The sequence below is a fragment of the Hydractinia symbiolongicarpus genome, chromosome 4, assembly GCF_029227915.1.
Source record: "Hydractinia symbiolongicarpus strain clone_291-10 chromosome 4, HSymV2.1, whole genome shotgun sequence".
Classification (NCBI taxonomy): domain Eukaryota; kingdom Metazoa; phylum Cnidaria; class Hydrozoa; order Anthoathecata; family Hydractiniidae; genus Hydractinia; species Hydractinia symbiolongicarpus.
Window position 1 is genome coordinate 1,448,076 of NC_079878.1, and position 12,591 is coordinate 1,460,666.

General features: G+C 43.1%; 1 protein-coding gene across 1 annotated transcript; it reads right to left on the bottom strand.

The window, feature by feature from the left end:
* Window positions 1-3,158: 3,158 nt before the first annotated feature.
* Window positions 3,159-5,279, bottom strand: LOC130642161 (cysteine-rich with EGF-like domain protein 2-A). Its single transcript, XM_057449245.1, has 3 exons — window positions 5,131-5,279; window positions 4,991-5,044; window positions 3,159-3,972 (listed from the first exon to the last, which is right to left on the bottom strand). The coding sequence occupies exons 1-3, from the start codon at window positions 5,277-5,279 to the stop codon at window positions 3,159-3,161; spliced, it is 1,017 nt and encodes a 338-aa protein (XP_057305228.1).
* Between the last annotated feature and the right edge of the window lie 7,312 nt (window positions 5,280-12,591).

Below are 12,591 nucleotides of genomic sequence, written 5' to 3' on the forward strand. Positions count from 1 at the left end.
GAGTCTCGACAAAAAGCGACAGCCCTTGCTTGAGCTTGCCATCAGTGGTAGACATCGCAAACACAGCCTCTGGCTACTCACTCAAAGCTACACGGCCATCCCGAAGAACCTCAGACGACAGAAGAAGCAGCTATTCATGTGGTACCCCTTGGAAAGGAGCGATATGAAAATGGTAGAAGAAGAGACCAATATGATCAACGACTGGGAGACTATCAAGGCTGAGCTGAAAAAGTCCAAGCACGCTTGCCTTTGGATCAGACTTGAGCACCCCAGGACTTGGAAAATTTTTTGAGTGATGAGTTCTGTCCCAAACAACCTGGTTGGAATTATTCCAAAACTACAAGATGAAAAATATTGAGACTAAGATAAATCATCTTTTCAGATCCCTTCCAGCCCGTTTTAAACAAACCCGCAAGCAGCTCGGGAATAACAACGGCAATCCCCACGATATCTTCATCTCTCTCGAGGGACTCAAGTGGATGGAAAGCAATACAAGAGACCCCGATATTCGAGGTAGACTGCGAGCACTTATAGATGCATATAGCACGACGGCTTCGTCCCATTAGATGGTGCCCTGGGGACGAGGTAAGTATTAATGTGAGCCACAGGTTCACATTAACTAACCACAGCACATGTTGTTTCAAAATCACGAGCACCGTCCATGCAACATGATCCCGGGAATTCCAAAAAAACTCACAAGCAAAATGTCTCTTGTAACAGTTGATTACTTTGAAGGAAAGCAAGTCCGATCATTCTTTGTTCAGGATAAAGGTCAATGCATCGTAGCCTCCGATGTTTGGAGAGCTGCGGGCGGCGGGAGCGGGAAGCGGGAAGCGGGAGTAAAAGCCCTTCAGAGACTTGTTCCCAACAAGTACAAAATACGGCTTGGCGACGCTTTTACTGACCTCCAAGGTGTGGACAGATCTGTCCACACGCAGCCAAACACAGTTTTGCTGACAGAGCCAGGCCTTTATTGCTTCCTTTTGAGGTGTGGCAGACCTGAGGCAGAACCATTTTTGGCTTGGGTTGTAGAGGAAGTGCTGCCCCAGGAAATGCGAAGGCTTGCTGCAACCATCGAAGAGCAGCGCCAGAGCTTGGCGCTCCTTGAAGATGACCTCGAAGAAAAAGATATAGCCCTGGCGCTCCTTGACGAAGATCTTGAAGACAAGGATCGTCAAATTCTTACCCTAGAGGAAGACGTTGACGACTTAGATCGAACGATAGCCGTACAAGAGCAAGAAATTGAAGAACTACATAAGCGAGCCGTTCCTCACCTTGAAGACCCTAGAAAAGATAACGGGATGGTTATAATCCAAAAGAATAACAACGATGAATATCCGTATGTCGCTATATGTGGGCAACAAGGCTATGTAGCGCAAAAGATTCGCAACAAGTTAAAAGATCATCCCAACGGTTAACTCGTCGTTCTTGCAGAAACTCCAAATGCCATTGTACATTACAACTGGCTCCGAGAGCGTGGATGCATCAAAGTAAATCCCGAACGTCCAAGGCACTTTCGATTAGGTCGTAATTATACACATCAAAAATTGATGGAGCTTGCCGAGATCTAGGATTATTTTTGCAACCCGTGTCAGCGGAAGGGCGAAGCCCGTCTTGATAGATTGCAAAAACTACGCAAAGTTTACCACTCCTTAACATGCTCGGGAGGTACTTGAACATCTTCCGGAATTTCCATGAGTTCTTCTGAAACAAAGCTCCGCTCTGGTCCGTCTTGCAAGTAATATAGCACACGGTTGTTTGGTTGCTGCTCGATGCGATCCAACCTATACGTCTTTTTGCTCCACCAAGCGTCCGTTGCACGTCTTTTCGCATCACCATGCTCTTCTCCAGGCTGCAGCAGGTATAAGTAAAGACCTTCCTCAGGTAACGGCTTTTCTTGCTCCTGCGGAGACGCCAGGCGATCTGGGTGCTGCCTGTGCCTTTGCTGAGCCGCTAGGCGATCTTTCACATTAAAAACTTCATCTAGCTTGATTGCCTTGTTGGGTTTAATACCGATCATGGCAGTCTTGGTATTGTTCATGCTTTTCACGATAGTGTAAAGGTTTTTCACCCTGATGCTACTAGTCTCGTCAGTGACCAACTCTTGTGCATCCTGGGACCTGAACAGTCTCTCAGCGAGCACCTTGTTATAGGACTCGACAAAGGCTGTGAACGTATGATGATATTTGGTGGTTGCGCGCCTAATCTCGACCCCTTTGCCCTCTAGCAGTTTTGTCACATCCGACTTGAACTAACTACCGTTGTCGCACTGGAAGATCTTCGGATAACGTAAAGGTCCTGCTTTGCCTCCGGTCTTCGCGTAAATGTCCTTGATCATGTCAGCGACTTCGCTGGCTTTCTTCGTTCTCAATGGTCTAGCTACCTTGTAGCGCGAGGCTACATCGATCCCTGTAATGATATATTTGTACACGTTGCTGTAGACTTTGTCAAGAGGCATGTAGAGCAAGTCAAATTGGTGCATTTCATTAGGTTTTTTAATGGTAAAATGCGGGTAATCAATCCTTTTAGGTCCTCGAATATGTCTAAGCCATAAGAGTTGCCTAGTCAACCAGTGTACTACTTTCTTTTTAGGTAGTCCACTCTGCTCAGCGAGCAATTTAACAGCCTTGCGACCAGTCCAGAGATTTTCAGGGGTATAGTAAATACTGCTCAATTTTTCTACCTCCTTCTCTGTGGGAATATGTGCCTTCGGCATGTTTATTACATGTCGAAAACACATATAACCGCTGACACGGCCGCTAGGTGAACTTGTACACTGCAAAACCAAGAAGGGCTAGGGATCCTACGATGAACGTCAGCTCACCATCCTGTTGTTGCTTGGAAGGTGTGTAAAAATCGGATAGTTTTGGAGCTTTTTCGATCGTTGCGATATAGTCTTTCCCCATGCCTTCATCGAGCTCCTTCAAGCTCTCTCCAGCTAGCCTTTTCAGCTCTCGTTGATGGTTATACCAATCGATCTTTGCCTGCCGATCTCTTACCCACTGTTGCTAAGCTGCTTGAAGTTGTTCAATTGCCTTATCATGCCGTTTCCGTTCCTCTTCGCCATGGCCAGACAGCTTACTGAACACGAAATTTGATCCGCTAAAGGCTAATGCATTAATCGCAGCACCAGCCACAAGAACACCGATAGTTGCCATTTATTGTTTGGCCTTGTTGCATTCTTTGCACCTGGATTTCCTTTTTTGATGTTCACAAATGCCTCCGCCTCCACATTCCTTGCAGGTGGATCTCTGCCTTTCGCGAGGGCAGATTTGACTGCCTTTGCATTCTTTGCAATAGGATCTCAGCTTTTCGTGAGGGCAGATTTGACTGCCTTTGCATTCTTTGCAATAGGATCTCAGCTTTTCATGAGGGCAGATTTCACTGCCTTTGCATTCTTTGCACCTGGATTTCCTTTTTTGATGTTCACAAATGCTTCCGCCTCCACATTCCTTACACTGAGATCTTATTCTTTCGTGAGGGCAGATTTGACTGCTCTTGCACTCCTTACACCGAGATCTTATTCTTTCGTGAGGGCAGATTTCACTGCCCTTGCACTCCTTACACCGAGATCTTATTCTTTCGTGAGGGCAGATTTGACTGCCTTTGCATTGCATACACTGAGATCTTATTCTTTCGTGAGGGCAAATTTCACTGCCCTTGCACTCCTTACACTGAGATCTTTGCCTTTCGTGAGGGCAGATTTGACTGCCCTTGCACTCCTTACACCGAGATCTTATTCTTTCGTGAGGGCAGATTTGACTGCCTTTGCATTCCATACACTGAGATCTTATTCTTTCGTGAGGGCAGATTTCACTGCCCTTGCACTCCTTACACTGAGATCTTCGCTTTTCGTGAGAGCAGATTTGACTGCCCTTGCACTCCTTGCACCTGGATTTCCTTTTTTCATGTGCGCAGATTTGACTGCCCTTGCACTCCTTGCACTTGGACCTCTGCTTTTTATGCGGGCACTTTGTACGTTCCCGTGACGCCTTGTTAACATCGAGGCATTTGATGCATGTTTTTGTCGTTTGACCATTTTTCGTCACCTTGAATGCATCTAGTAAAAGGCTCCTTTTACACTTTGAACAGCTCTTGTTTTCCATATTATTTTGTATCATCCAATAGGGTAAATACAAAATTGTGATCACTTCCATTCAGTATTCCACAGAGTGAAATCTACCATCTAAGATGTTCAGCTGAGCATCCTGAAGTAGGAAAACGTAGCATTTAATATTCCCGGTTGTTCCGTCTGCCTTCTTTGTCATATGCAATGGTATACCGTCTGTAATTGCCTTCCGGAACCGTGGAGATTATGATCAGGTGATGCTCGGAAATCAACAAACAGGGCGTATCTCTTTGTGAAGAACTGCCCAATAGTCACCTCCGAATCGTGGCTACCGAATAAGTTTACGATCTGCTCGAGGTGATCTTTCGGGAGCATCGCGTGCGTGTAGAGCTCATTCGACTCACCCTCGACAGTGATCGAAATTTTTTCGATCTTTGGGTTATAAAACACCTCGTTAGCGCGCGAGTAAGCCTTAACTTTTCCAGGATCTACAAAGAGCAGTAAAACGCCTTTCAAACTTTTTGCAGGCGTATTAATTTGTAAATTGTAGCTTGTGTCAGCCTTTTTCATCGTGACAACCTCGCTACGGAGTACCCTTTCATAGGGTAGCGCAAAACGACTATACCGTGACATCATAGCGCTCGCGAGACCCTCGTTATTAACCTTGTCAAACTCTAGTGTGATATTAGAAATCTTATACGCGGCATCCGGTGGTTTAGCTGCGGTATTTCCAATAGCTGGCATACCGCCATCTTTGATAACGTCACCATGCAAAATGGATAACGAATTGCAGCCTGTCGTATAATCCTGCCTGGTAGAACGGCAAGTCTCGTGTCAATTCAAACATTTTTCCTAGAGGAATACAAAAGGTGCTGCCATAGGCTGCGACGATCGCTTTTTCCTCGTCCGTGCCTACATGATCAGTCGCTTTTACCTGTAGGGCGCGGATTGTACCGTCGTTGGGGTTGATCCCCTCTAAGATCAAGTTGTTTCCCCGATCAAACTTGGGCAACCATATGTCCTTGTAGGTAGCGAGCACCCTGTAGTCGCTAATATTTTGCACCTCGTTGCTATTCAAAGTGATACAAAGATTTTGCACCAAGGATTTACCTATATTGCTGACGATAGTGCGCTTCGTGTTTGTTCCCGTAAGTTCCAGATCGAAAAGTAGTTTGATTCTGCCTGAAAAAATTACATCGTTCTCCCCCATGTTGGGGATGTCAACATACAAGTCCTCGTTCTGATTAATCGTACTAGGCCTCCGCGTAGGGGTTGAGCTTATTTCCGAATATGTTACTCATGCTTTATTATTAGCTTATTTTCGTTTCGAATAAATGCCGGTTAATCCAATATACAAAGGAGACGACTTTACGCCAGAGGAAAACATCACAGACGAGGATGGATCTTTCAGTAAGCTTCAGCCTGATGCCAGCTCCACGCTAACACCAGATCCAGAGCAGGGTCAATCGCCTAGCGGCTCAGCACGAGACACCACGACAAGGCAGAGGGAAGAGCTACTAAAATCAAAGGTCGACGATCTTTACGAACACCTTGGTGAGGAGCTGGGGCTGCCAATCGCGAGATATTACAACGAGTTTGAGGCACGAGGAAACCAGCTTCTTTTCGATGGCATAGAGATCACGAAAAGGCATGGTGAATTGAGGAGCGTTGCCGAGATACGGAGGGGGTTAGGTACAAATCGCTTGCGAGCCATTGGGTTTACCGACTATACTACACCAAACAAAGGAAGTAAAGCAATGCCTCAGAAACTCCTTAACGAGATTGTTCACATTGAAGAGAAGGCCGATGATATCGAAATGATGCCGCTGCTCGAGAACGTCCTTGATGAAACGGAGGGCCTGATCAAAGAAACTCCCTTTGGCGCCAGCGAAGCCGTCACAGACCGTGAAAGAAGGGGGCTCAACCTCGAGCTTCAAACGCTAAGGGGTAACCTGAAGCACTTGAAAAGCAAGATGATCTTCTACGACAGCGAGATCGCCAAAGCAGAAGCCAGGGTGAAAAGGCTTGGGACGAAGAAAGCTACACCTGGAGTATCAGAGGAACAGCAAACTATCTGGAACGAAGACATTGCAAAGGCTAGGGAAGATCTAGAACGACTCCAAGATCAAAAGGAAGCAGTACGAGAAGCACACGGTTTAATATCATCTGACACTCAGAGCCAACTGAAAGCAATTAAGGAAACGCTGATGAAAATCGCAGAAGGCGATAAATCTCTGACTGAAAAGCTTAGAATCTTGTTCAAGAAGCAAGGGATTACTATAGCAAGCATCGTCTCCGCTGTTGGTCTACTGATTTCCACCATCGTACTCGCAGTTACAGGTGGTGGAGGAGCGGATGCTGCAGCGGCAGGAAGCGCTGGGGAAAAGGATTTTATAAAAAAACAGCTGGAAAGACTTAGAAAATATTTGAAATACCTGGCAGGTAAGGCAGGTGCGGCGCTACCTGGGATCATTGGCACTGTAGTTTCCTTCTTTTTCAGAGTGGCTGCAAAAGTTGTCGAATATGTAGCCAAGCACCTATACATAGCGATCGCTGCCGCTGCTGCTCTTGTTGTGGCATATGTTGAGAAGAGAGGCAAACTATCGTAAATATTAGTCTAATGTGTTGATCAAAACACATTAGATCGCCTAGCGGCCGTGCTCCTGCGGAGCCGCCAGGCGATGTCAGCGGAAGGGCGAAGCCCGTCTCCGCAGGAGCACTTTTATATCTTCAACCAAATGTACGTTAGGATCGATACTACCCCCATTGTAATTAAGCCATCTTTGATCTCATCGTGTTTTTCGGCCTCTATTGCTAGCGTAGTCTGCGTCTCCACCCTGTGCTTCTCATGTTTAGGGATCACGCGGCTCACCTGTGGAGGCTTAATATCAACAATGATGTCAGCCTGCTTCGCGTTAATCTTCGGATTTATACCGATTGAAAAATAATCCTTGCTAATCAAAATTTTGTTTGTGAAATTCACAACATTTCCAATATGAAGGCTTATGTCACTTGGGATCATATAGACGCCATGAGCAACACTAAAATCCACCTTGGACCGCGCATATTTCAGCACATTTTGAAATTCGGCAATTTCCTTACCCTTATCGGTAGGTCTAATTATGACGTCCTCAAATGTCGTCAGGTACAGGCGTTGAGCATCAATTGCGCTGCCTTGGTTTCCAATGATTCCAGATCTTGCATTTGCCTGGCTTTCGAGAATTAGGTAGGCATAGAAGCGCACGCTTTGGGATAACCGTTCAATACCAATACGCGTGAGGCCCTGGGATTTTTCAATAATCCAGCGACTCCACGAGTCCTCGTCAAGATAGCTAGGGCCTGAACCAGGATAATCTTTGCGATGAAGTTGCCAACTACTGAAGATGGTTTCGTTCCTCCACTCCTGCTCACCGCCAGGTACTCCAAACTCGCGAGCCAGTTGCTGGAGTTTTTGTTTGTTGAACGGGTTGTTTAGACGTCGAAATCTAACTGAGCCCGGTAGAGAAATGTCAAGCTCCGATAGAATTTTACGGATTTGGAAATAGGCGTGAAATCGATACACGGCACGAACCATAGGCAACTCGGTGGTAAGATGCTGCATGGAAATACCGCAGGCAGATGTTGCACAGTAGGTAGAAAAATTAAGTTGAGTGGACCAGAGACTGAAGGGGTGGCTGTTCCACTCCTTCACTAGCCCGCTAGTGCCAGAATGGAATTCATAGTCGACAAAGATGTCTGGAAATTTCACCCTGAACGAGGACCCTTAAGCATCAATAACGATGTTCTGCACTGAAAGATCCTTAAGTCTCTCCAAATATCTCCCATGGTTGGGTGCATACTTTGCTTTTGGGTTGTATAAGTAAATGCTCATCTTTTCTTTAAGAATAAACATGAGACAGCTGTATGTCACGGATATAGAGAAGCCTACGATTTTTGACGATTACCTAGGGCAGGACATGAGAATTGCCCTAAAATCGATAAGTATCAGGCCCGTATGGCTGAACCTTTACAGCGAAAATGATTTTATCATTCGTAGGACAGGGCCTGATCAGACAGAAAATAGAATTGAAATTATGAACGGTCTATACAGGATAGAGGATTTGGCAACCATCGTCAATAGCCAGGCAGGGGACAAGATTAAGCTGTTTGTATTAAAAAATGGACTCTGCAGGCTTAGGGTTAGTGACGGGTATACTGTGGTAATCCATCGAAAGCTGCAGGAGCTTATGGGGCTACCCTACGACCCTGCAAAAAAGTACTTTACCAAAGGCGACTATGACAGCTTCTACAAAACTGACATGTACCAAAGATTGAGACTGGTTTGCCCCCAGCTGGATGAAGACGATTGCCTACTCGATGGGAAGAAATCAAAAATTCTTGCTTTGCTTCACACCAAAGAGTTAAACGCATGGGGAGACATGCTTACATGGAATTTTGACACTCCAATCTACCTTCCTTTGAAAGGCTCAACAGACAGACTGGAGTTCATGCTGACGGACGAGTATCATCATGAAAAAAATGTTTCGTTCGTCGGAATTACGATGCATTTACTCATAGAATAAATGGCTGATACAATGAAGCTTTACCCAACTTTGCCGCCAAGTGCGCCTGAGCCTGAAGAAAGTCAGGTATACAGACTCAAGAAGATCGAGGAGGTGGAACAGTACTTGCGTGGTGAGATCAAAGAGCGTGACAAACTCGCCAAAAAGTTCAAGATGCATGGTACGTGGGTTAGATTCACTGATCATGGATTGCTAGCTGTAAGTATTATAACTTCAGGTGTTGGAATTGGTAGTATGCTGTCCGGAATAGGTGTACCACTAGCTGTGGCGATGGGTGGTATCACGATCGCTGTAGGACTAGGGCAGGCAGGTTTACGGAATGCAGGGAAGAGGCTAGACGTTAAGTCAAAGAAGCATGAGGGCATCAGACTCTTAGCAGAGACTAAGTTGAACTCCGTTGTCGACCTCATCTCAAAGGCTGTGGAGAACGGCGTGATTAGTGATTATGAGTTCAGCCTAATCATGCAGGAGAAGCAACGCTACATGTTGCTGAAGGAGCAGATCCGACAACGAACAAGAAAGATCGTAGATTCCATCAATGATCGGGTGCGACAGCAGCTTGTCGCAAAGGGGCGTGAGGAGGCCAAGGAGGAGCTTATGAAAAAACTTCAATCTGCGCAGTATGTCAGCGATACTTAGAGTCTCCACCTGCTTATTCGTAGATCTAGTGTATTATTCAAACACTAGATCACCTACACAATCTCGATCACTTCTCCCGTATCTTGATCTATGAGCAAGTCGCCATCATGTACAACACGTCGCTGTTTTTTAGCGAGATCCCTCAAATATTGTTCAAGATTTTTCTGCCATGCAATTTTAGCACAAGGCTAGCAGTACGGTCCGTCCGTTTGTGTCGACGCATCCTTATACTTGACTTTGCGTATGGCTTCTACAAGGTCTATTCGCTTTAACATAGAGTACCCTTTGAGACCTAAGGCTTTAGCTTCTTGTCGCAGTTTATCCATTTGTTTATATGAACAGCGTCAGGCTACATTCTACATTATACATAACACTTCCACCTTTACTGTTCCACCATCAAAATTAAACGTTGCCATTTATTTTGGGTCTAACCTGCTTTGCCTCATGGACAAAAAAAGTCTCACAAGGGCAGTGGCCACCATTGTTAGTGACGTAGTCTTGGTAGCAATACCAACAAAGCACCTTCTCTCCCACGCGCAGACGTCTTTGACATCTACCACATCAATCGTGGGCATCTAGAGTTCTTTGACAGTCAGCGCAGATTTCTCGCATTTATTTTATGATCCACCAAAAATTATTCAGTTTCTTCTAGTTCTTTAATTCTCTCTACTAGAGCGTTGATTGCAATCTCGCACTCTTCTTCTTTCTCACTTTTCATCACAAGTGCGGTAGAGGTAAGGGCTAGGGCAAATCCCACACCTCCAAAAAGCGTAAAAAACATAAAATTTGCGTACCAATCTAGCGCTGTCTTTTTATCGTTGCTTGACATTTATTATACCAGCAATACGTTTGTTTTTGTCGCTATCCGCAACAATTTTGAGACTTTTTATTTCCCTTTCTATTCAAACAGATTTGCGCGTTTGTTGATGTCAGAAGTTTTGTCGAGTGCCGTCATGATGTCACGTGACTTGTTTACTCATTGAGGCATGATGAAATCTGTGACGTCACAGATTTTTTAGGGGTCTAAAAGCAGCGTTTTTTAATAAGTGTTTGACCGTCGAAGAGTGCAACTGTACTTTAATTCATCCCCTACTCTAGCTCCTGCGCCGTTATCATCAACAAGGCAAATGCCCTGGGAACGAGGTTGGCACCTCATTATAATAATTTTTCACGAGATGTCCATACAGTTATTTGCAGAAATGCTTTTTTCTCATATCAGAGATTATAATTTTAATTTTAGAAAATAGTCATTTTTGACACGTTAAATACAAACTTTTATGTCTTATAATATTTCATTATAGCTGTCAGTAAAAAAGCGTCGATGGGGAAAAACACTAAGTTTCTGCGTTGGTAATTTTTAACTTTCCTCACGAAATTTTTGGAGAGTAGCGTATAGAAATATTCCAACCCGTATTCGAATTTGAAAAAAGAAAGTATTTTTGTTCAATCAGAAGTTGTAGAAATTGCTGATAGAGCAAAAATTTTCAAAAAAGAAAAGATGGCGTTCTGTAACATTTCTACTGTAGAACCTCTGGAAAGCATAATGACTTGAATAAAGACTGAAATGCAATCAATTATTAATGATAAAATTCAATAACCATAACAGACTAACGACTTTTACACAAAAAACATCAAGCTTTGCAACCGTTTCGTCTGTTAGTGTCACACTAATCAGTAAATTAGATTTCGGAAAAAGGAAAAAATGATGCACAATAATTGCTTACCACATTCACACGGAAAGGAATAATATAATTTATTTAATGCAAAAATAAAATGGACAACAATAGACAATAGACACGTTCATTTCTTGTATTTTTAATTTCTTTGTCGTATGGACTTCCGATGGGGGTAATTGAAATCACAGGGTGCCCTAATTGGGGTAGCGTTCGGGAGGCAGTGGTGAAGGTAGCTACTTCTGATATTTAAAGCACATATATTTTGAAAATGTACATTACAAATTCAATTTTACTGTAATATAAGGCTCTTAGCGAATGTCGCATCCAGTTGTTAAAAAGAAACATTTTACGTTACGTTTTGTTTTTCAACGTAGACTAGATACCCCGTGATAATTAATTGTTTCTTGCGAAACTGAGTCGCTTTGTAAAGTCGGTCACTTTGTACGAAGATGGACAATGTTGTATGATTCCTATACGTTTGTTACCACATGCATAATACATAGGTATTAAGGTTTGACTGTACGTGATGTAATGTAGTGAAACTCTCATACAGGTATAGCCTCGCTTCTATGTTATTTAGAAATCTTAAAAATAAGTTTTTCCCCAGCATAAAAGATGCTGGGGAAAAACCCATTACGTTAAAAATAATGGTTAGCTTGTTTCTATGTTATTTTGTCATTTACAAGGACATCATAACCAAAGGATTTGGTATTATAAGAAACTTGCATGAGGAACGCCTTGTTTTCAAGTTATTACCATTTGAAAATAATCGCTAATAGAAACCATTCAGTGTGAATCTTATACGACGGTTTCCAAGTGCAAAATTGGAAGTTGGCAGCATAGTGGAGCATATAATTACCTGATGTGTAGAATAAAATTACCATTAAAAACAATAACTCAATTGAGTTACCCTATGTTTTTAATAAACCCGTTTCCGTTGCCGATATCCCGTTTACTATATGTACTATATGTAACTGTTATTGTTTTTGCCCAATAAAAAGATGGCGAGTTTTTTTTTTGGAATTCAACATTTGAATTATTATCCCACAGAAACTTTTTAATTAAACAATTGACTTTGAGTAATTGCAATTGGTGGTTGAGGTACAGACCTAGAGGGCTCATGCTTGCTAAGGGTTTGTAGCCCATCTCTTCCTCTTTCTAAAACACGGATAAATCTTTAAAAAAAACTTAGTCGTCGAGAGTTATGACGTTCGAACCGTGGGGCAGTTCTTGCCTGATTTCTATCCAGATATTTCGTCTGAGTTTTTAATGTTGAATCATCAAACTTCGGACAGTTGGCAGAATATACTGGTACAAACTTTTTATTTCAAAAAATATATTAATTCTTTGTAAGTTATGTGTATCAATAATGGTGCCTGATCATAATATACTTTATTCGCTTACTTGTTTACATACGCAAAACGTCTGATTTTATTAATTCTTGGGAAACATGTTGAATTAATTAAAAAATCGTCCCATACAAAACATAATGCTTTCATTCATTATTGGTCGATTAAATATTATTCAATAAAACACAAATTACATTACTAAACATAAAAAACAAAATAACTGGACACAAATATCAGTTCACTGAATACAAAATGAACCGATAATAATATAAAAACGATCGATGATGTCACTATCA